An 8,197-nucleotide genomic window follows, 5' to 3' on the forward strand; every position below is an offset into this window, starting at 1 on the left:
GCATGTGTCCGTGACACGTAGGCCCTGCCGCGCCAACAGGTTTGCATAGTGGCCGTGGATATACGCCGTGGGTTCGTGTTAGAAGTCCCGGCAACAGCAACACCGCACTACCGCAGTCCCATCGACATAGGCCGGGGCAAGGGGCTCCGGCGAAGTGGACGTGGGCTGACCCGGCCGGTCTTTGCTTCCGCGTTGCTGGCACTGTCTCCGACTCCGACGTGCGTGCCCACGAGGCTCTAGCGTGATTTTTTGACACACCCAAACCAAAGCAACGAGAGAAGTAGGAGAAGACTACCAGCGCAGGAAGAGTGCAGGAGAAGAAGTCAACGTCAGCTCCCGAGGTCCTCCCCCTCCCCATCCCCTCTTAAACTGCTCCCTACACAACCGCCGCATCATCTTCCTTACCTCGTCCTCATCCGCTCTTTGCTGGTTGCTACCTTGCTCACGACCGGCATCGAGCTACTCTCTCTTCGGCGCTCGCTCTATCTATCTACCTGCAAGGTCAGTTCTCTCGTTCTCGCCCTCATTCACCTGCCCGTGGATCGCTTGCTTCCATGGGTCGTGTTAGATCGAGTTTCGTTGGAAATCGCGACCAAAAAATGGCTTCTCTGCTCAAGCCTCGGTAGCTAGCCTCACATCTTCATACCATCATCTTGTGCGGAAAGCCGGAAATGCTTCTGTTCCGTGTGCACGGGAGGTTTTCCGTGCATGCTTGTGATTCGCGCCACACTATTTTGTCAAGCTTCGTCGAGATTTATTATTGTGTTTTAGTTTGGTCCGACAAATTGAATCACCGGGTTCCATCTTATTGTCTGTACCTAATTAGTGGATCGAACCATAACCTGCTGAGCTAGGATAGTAGTATGGCTACATAGTTAAACTTAATAATAAACATAAGGGGTTGTTCAGCTTCAGCTTTCTGTCATAATTTTAGATTCCAACAATTAAAAGAAGCGCAAAACGAAAGATGATCGGTAGTTCCGGCCTTTTTTCTTATTCTCTAGCCTAATTTGATGGTGTTTTATAAATTTGCGTCTTGCTGTTCACACAAATAATTGACATTTGAGTCATCAAACAGTAAGTCAATGGGTTACCCATAGACCTCTCTTTTGGATCCATCTATTTTTGCATTCGGAGTTTATAGGCCTCTTCTCACAGCCTGCTCATATATTTCTTGCAGAAACTCCTTCTAGTTTGTGCTGTCAACATGGCTTGTTGCTTTCCGTCGCGAAGGGGGCCTCGAGATGCTGTTGAAGGTGATGATGGTGAGAATCCTCTGCATACCTTAATTAGCCCCGCGCACGCCATTCATGCTCAAACAAATCTCCGTTCTTATACCGTTTCTTCTCTTGTTTCTTTGTCTCAGGTATGCATAGTGTGAAGGTCTTTTCTTACAGTGAGTTGAGAAAGGCAACTCAAAATTTTAGTGAGGCTAATAAGATCGGAGAGGGTGGTTTTGGTTCCGTATTTAGGGTAAGAAAAATATGCATGACCTGCTGGATCGGTGTACGAATGTCCTAGCGCCTTCTGCTAACATTTCACTTTGCTTCATCAGGGCAAGCTCAAAGATGGCACGTTTGTTGCAGTGAAGGTGTTGTCAGCGACTTCGAGGCAAGGTGTCGGAGAGTTCTTAACTGAACTTACCGCAATTGCCGACATTAAGCATGAAAACCTGGTCACGCTTATGGGTTGCTCTGCTGAAGGGTCCCATAGGATCCTCGTTTACAATTATCTTGAGAACAACAGCCTTCAACAGACGTTGCTAGGTAATGCTTTGTTCTACTGAACATGTCTTCGGATACTCCGTTCCTTCAAAGGTTATGTTAGCGTACTTACAGATGTTCTGGATGTGCTACTTCAGGAGCTAGCAGCAGCATTCAGTTCAACTGGGAGGCTCGCGTGAAAATTGCCATTGGTATTGCACGTGGACTTGCATTTCTTCATGAGGAAATCCGTCCTCATATTATCCACAGGGATATCAAAGCGAGCAACATTCTTCTCGACAAGGACCTTACGCCTAAAATTGCTGATTTTGGATTGGCGAGGCTCCTCCCTCCCAATGCAACTCATGTGAGCACCCGAGTAGCTGGCACATTGTAAGCATAACCTTACCCCTGACTTTACAGTCTTTTTTCACAGCCAACACTTTCTGTTCTGACTTGAAATTTCACTTATGCTTAGGGGATATTTGGCTCCTGAATATGCTATCCGAGGTCAAGTGACGAAGAAGTCTGACATCTATGGTTTTGGAGTTCTTCTCTTGGAAATTGTTTGTGGCAGGTGCAACACAAACACAAGATTGGCTAGAGAAGATCGATTTCTTCTTGAGAAGGTAAGTTCTACTTGTTGAACATAATACTGAGAATATGTAAATACAAAATGGCATCAATTTCATACCGAAGCAACTAAACCATAAGTTCACAGACCAACCGTCCAAGGAGTGATGCTGAATTCGAGAAAATCTTTTGTATTGCTTTTTGCAGACATGGGCACTCTATGAGCAAGAACATCTAGATGAGATCATAGATGCTGATATAGACGACGAACTGGACATCGAGGAGGCATGCAAGTTCTTAAAGATTGGCCTGCTGTGTACGCAGGACGCGATGGCACGCCGTCCCCACATGAGCACCGTTCTCAGAATGCTCACAGGATGTAAGAACGTCTCCATGGAGAAGATCACAAGGCCCGCATTGATCACCGACTTCTGTCAACTCATACCATCAGGGGCGGAGAAGACGCGCTCCAACACATCGGGATCCTTCACCACCACAGAAACGACAGACCCGTTCTCATCGTCGGACACGGCCACGCAGTCGTCTATGTGAAGAAATTGGACAGAATTAGCGTTGTTCGATGTGTACATTGTCGTGTGATGTTATGAACCTGAAGAGTACCATGTCTCGACGAGAGCAGCGACGAAGGGAAGTAGAACGAGAGAAGCAGAGCTCAGGGGGGAAACCAGGACTCTGCGCCGCGCCAAGGGGGGCAACGCCAAGCCGCACGTTTCACGGGACCAGAATGGACAGGCCAGCTTCTTTGGAGAGCTGGTAGTGAACAACTGGAAGTGGGGCCCACCTGCGCTTCTACTTCTTTCCATAATTTTGTCGTGGTTTAATTTAAATATACACGATAATCACAACAAAAATTATGGAACGGGAGAGTAACTCCCTTTAGCAGCCATGAACATTTGAACGACTCTAGTTCCTCCACATACTTCTAGCTCTCCCTCTCTCTCTCTCCGTTTTTTTTCTAATTCTCCCGCAATATGCTGAAACATTTGTATTTGTGGTTGTGAGGTTTATGATTGAATCTCGTTGCAGAGTTATATACACTATACCTCGAGGTTCTTTTCAGTTGGTATAAGATTCCACTTGTCCTCTTCATTTCACAAATATTGCCCGATTTTATCGTGATTCCTTGAGAATCCTTAGTGACACGCGTGTGTCTTCTTAGATCCCCACAAAGTGAAGTACCAAAGAGGTAAATTCTTGGAGGTTTTGAACCCGTTAGTCCCGCAGAGATATCGATTTGAAGCACCCAAGCATCATTGGCGATTACCTTCCGAACATTTCAAGTTTTTCGCTTGGAGAAGGCCTAGAGTATATCTCTCCGCCATGAAGATGGATAAATCTCACTCTTGATCCATGAGGCTCAACTAATACTTTCATAGTATCTAAATCCACCTTTATAGTCAGCTTGTTACGGTGTGACCTTTGATGCCATCGAAGTAATCTTCCAGTTTTCGATGATTGGCATGATCTCATTGTTTAAGGAATAGAGCTAATTCATATATGATACAACAATGTAAACGTGATAACTTGATCGTATTGCTATACCTACTTGGGTGTGTGTTCATCACATCATTCTTCTAATGACGTGACCCAATTATTAACAACATCCGATGTTCATGACCAGAAAATCTTGATCATCACTTAATCAATAAGCTAGTTAAATGAGAGGTTTTACTAGGAACTCTTGCTTGTTTATTAAACACACAAATGCTATTTTTTGGTTCATATAATTCTAGCATGAGAAACAAACATCTATTAACACGGAATAAGGTAATAACCATTTTATTATTGCCTCTCAGGCATATTCCCTTCACACTCTTCCCCTTATTTTGAACAACTTTGGAAACACTACGGGTCTCATGACAAATTTCCCAGAAAGCTTTGTGGCCCCAATCCGATATAATGATATTGATCTTCCGCACATTCTCCAAGACCTTTTGAATACCACGACTATCTTTCCCATGAAATACCATGGGTTTCCTCTCACGGTTAGAAGACTAAAAAGATCTCACTTCCAATATGAATAGGTCATATGAATATCATATCACGAAACGAGTGAAGAGTACTTGTTGGTAACGGAATCGAACTAGGTATAGCTGATACCAATGATCGGATCCCGAAAAAGTAAAATATCGCGAGATAAAAAGATTTGGTTACGACGTTTATTGTTCAAAGCGACCACAAGTTTCATCGTTGTGACTGAGTGGGACTCATTACGGATCTATAGATCCCGTTGATGATTATTGATCGGAGATGTGTCTCGATCATATCCACGTTATTCACGAGCCGTAGGGTGACACACTTAAGGTCCGTCGACTCTTTTGAGTGGATACGGAACACCAGAGAAAAGATTGGACAACACAGATACTATTTCGAGAATGGCCGAAGTAGTCCCATGATATTGGAATAGTTCAAGGGGCTAAATATTAATGTTTATTAATTAAAAGAATTGAAAATATGAAATAAAAGAAATAAAAATGTTTTATTCATCTATGGGAGAAAATCCCATCATTTTTAGTCGAGTTTTATATCAATTATGGGGACCGTTGAGTTTTGTGAGTGGAGTGTCCACCCACATGATGAGGGAAGAGGTTGGGGCACCCTCTAGCCGCACCCCTTGGGTCTGCTGCCCCCTCCTCCTATATATAGATGGATGGAGCACCTCTTCCTTACACACTATTCCATAGGTTCTTTGGTTGGTCTCTTCTCCCCTCTGTTTAAAATAGTCGGCTATAGCCTTTCGCGAGGCATGCGGCTATAGCTAGAGGCTTTAGAGGCTAAAACAGAAATAGCCACTAATAGCCTGTCTAAGGCTATTTATCCTTAATTTAGCCGCATAGCCGCTAACTTCCCGCTCAATGGGCCCAAAATTTTGGACCAAAAATTTTAGTCGACCGACCCATTTGCTTGGCGAAATAGCCACCAAACCGAGCGGCAAGCATAACTATGTCCTAAACTACATAATGATGTTGCAATATTTGAACAAAACTATGTATTTAACTATGTGTGAACTATTATGTGTATGGACAGGGTGTTTCTGCACCCGGGTGCATATGCACCCTTTATTTGAAATACATATTAAATATATTTACAAATGTCAAAAAAATATAAATAAAAATGACGCATGTATACCTTGACATGTTACATGCTCACAAAGTTGTCTCAGCAAAAATCAAGATGTTTATACCCTGTGCAAAAAAGACAAATTTTTGGTGCTAAAATAGTCTATTTCTCGAGGCATTATTTGTCTTTTTTACACAGGGTATAAAAATTATCGGTTTTATGTGAAACTTTACGTGCACACATAGAACATGTCCCTCTACATGCTAAATTTTTTTCCTAAATTTTTTATGTTTTTAAAATATATTTTATACATACCGGGTGCATATGCACCCGGGATCAGTTTTGGTTTTCTGTATGTGTATCTCGTATGTGAAGATGCTATTATGTGGGAGCGGTGTTTTGGAACATGGGTGCATATGCTCCCTATATTTTGAAATGCATCTTACATACATTTTAAATTTTTTTAAAATTGAAACTAAAAGTTTGCACGTACATTTTCACGTGCTACATGCTCACAAAGTCGTTTCATAAAAAATTGACTTATCATGTGACGTGTATAAAAAAGACAAATTTCGGTGCTAAAAATAATGCTTTTCACAAGATAAACTTTCTCTTTTTTATATAGACCATACAAAATATTGGTTTTTCGTGAAACTTGGTGAACGCACGTATATTATGGAGATGTACATGTAGAATTTTTTGTCCAAATTTTTCGACATTTCGAAATATGATTTTTTGGTAGAGGGAGCATACGCACCCGGGAGCCGAATTGAATTTCCACTATTATGTTATTATTTTATGAATTATTGATATATATATGACTATATGCTGCCCAATTTTTTTCATTATTTAGCAAATCGGCTATATGGCTATAGTCCGCTATATCCCGGCTATAGCCATAGCTTCGAAAAAAATTGCGGTAACCAGAGCTTCTCCCTCTTCCCACTGGTCCATCTCACGAACTATGGCATAGGCGAATCCCTACTTAAATAGTTTCTCCACTACCACCACCACGCCTTAGTGCTGCTGGAGTTTCCCAGTGGATTCACTACTTTCGCTGCCCCACTGGAACGAAGGATTGAAGGTCGTCGTCAAGCCGTATGTGTGACCAAGCTCATCTTCATCACGATCTTGAGACCGACAAGTGATCCTTTACACCACCCATGAGAACCGGTCTTGTTGATAAAACTTTGTGTCTTCAAGGGTGAGTCAATCTTAACCACGGTTATCCGTTACTTGCATCTCCTAGATAGGATCTTGGCGCATTTATGGTTGCAACGGTATGATTTTTTTTGTTTTTCTATGCAACGAACATATGAGAGTGGAGATGTCGTCTCTTTGTGTTGCTGCCACTATAGAGGTGCGATATAAGTGCGCAACGGCACACCATAATAAGATGATCTAAACTCGCGAAGATGATAAATATCACAAATGTAACCATAGGATGCCCATTCATTTGTCGACAACTCAGATTCAAAATTGTCGCATATATGCAATCTTCAAGGGCCTCTATAGAGGTGTGGTTCAGTTAATGCCCCACAGGTGTCTCTGTTAACGGTCTATTAAAGTATGCCCACGAGTTGTAGATATCGAATGATCTTCACCAAGCTCAAACTCAGAGTGTCCTTGTTGTTAAATCTGAGGATCGTAAACAATGGAGGAGTTGCCATCCACTTCCAGTGATGCAACCGGAACAACATAAAGACCGTATCTTCAACAATGTGATCATCTGATAATGACAATCAAGTTCAAGTCAGATGTAGTTTTTAGGATGATCATGCCCAATTGAGGCTATGGCACCGTCACTGTTTTGCATTGAGGCCAAACAATAACTTAGAGCCCTCAATCATGTTTTCCAAAATCTTTAAACATACATAATCTGAGAGGTTCGTACCACCACCATGATGGAAACATAACATAGATTAACACATGAATTGATGTGGTGGCAATAAATTGTTGCTCAACCTCCAAAACCTCAACAATCTTTGAGGCAAAAATATAATTTGATCCCGAAAATTCCAAGAACCTGCCTTAGTTGCACATCCCCGCAACATGTCCTCATGAAATGAACCAAATTCATAATCTTCATCACCCATGCTACTCATATGAATAACAAGCCAATCGCAAAACAGAGGCTCGACCCCCATATACGTAAAACCTCCAACTGCTTGGTCGTTGGATTGCAAAGGCAGAGCTTGAACATGAGGTGGACACCATCGACTTTGAACACACACCACAGGTCATGAAATCAAAGGCGGTATAAGGTCCTCTAGGAACGTGGCAACAGACGATAGCCGACCCCGACCCACCCCCAATGATGACTGCAAGTGCACAGATCAATTGTAGCTTGTTTCAAAATAGAGCTATTGGTTGAGCCCCATATTGGTTGAGGTCTTTATTCCTCTCGTTACTATCTACCAAATGATACTTGTAAGTTGCCTTTGATCTCAAGTAGGAGTGTATAAAAGAGAGTTGTGTTTGTTTGCAAGAAAGTAAATGAAAACAAGAAAAGTAAGGAATGTGTTGGGATTTGTGTTGGAACTCAATAAGGCTAAAATGTTCTCGGGGATGTAGGATACACCACTAACATGTGAGAATTAATTATGATTAGGATAACCTATATATTTCGTCATGATATATATGGGGAGAGCTCCATAGTAAGATGTTCACCTCAAAGTCTCACGAGCAGCCGCTGCTAGAGTCATGTGATGAGGTCATCTCTAAATAACCACCGCAATGCTGCGAGCAAATCACTTGTACATACCATCACAATTAAGGGTTCCCCATGGATATCTTATGAGCTTAGTGAATCTCTCCCTACCCCCTTTTGTCCGTTCAGG

General features: G+C 42.4%; 1 protein-coding gene across 1 annotated transcript; it reads left to right on the plus strand.

The window, feature by feature from the left end:
- The first annotated feature begins 339 nt into the window (after nt 1–339).
- LOC124674330 (cold-responsive protein kinase 1-like) lies at nt 340–2,982 on the plus strand. The gene is made up of 7 exons (XM_047210367.1): nt 340–501; nt 1,181–1,265; nt 1,367–1,473; nt 1,556–1,776; nt 1,869–2,096; nt 2,182–2,332; nt 2,484–2,982. Exons 2-7 carry the CDS (start codon nt 1,208–1,210, stop codon nt 2,826–2,828), a joined length of 1,110 nt encoding a protein of 369 aa, XP_047066323.1. The 5' UTR covers nt 340–501; nt 1,181–1,207; the 3' UTR covers nt 2,829–2,982.
- Nucleotides 2,983–8,197: the final 5,215 nt, after the last annotated feature.

The sequence above is a fragment of the Lolium rigidum genome, chromosome 7 (assembly GCF_022539505.1).
Source record: "Lolium rigidum isolate FL_2022 chromosome 7, APGP_CSIRO_Lrig_0.1, whole genome shotgun sequence".
Classification (NCBI taxonomy): domain Eukaryota; kingdom Viridiplantae; phylum Streptophyta; class Magnoliopsida; order Poales; family Poaceae; genus Lolium; species Lolium rigidum.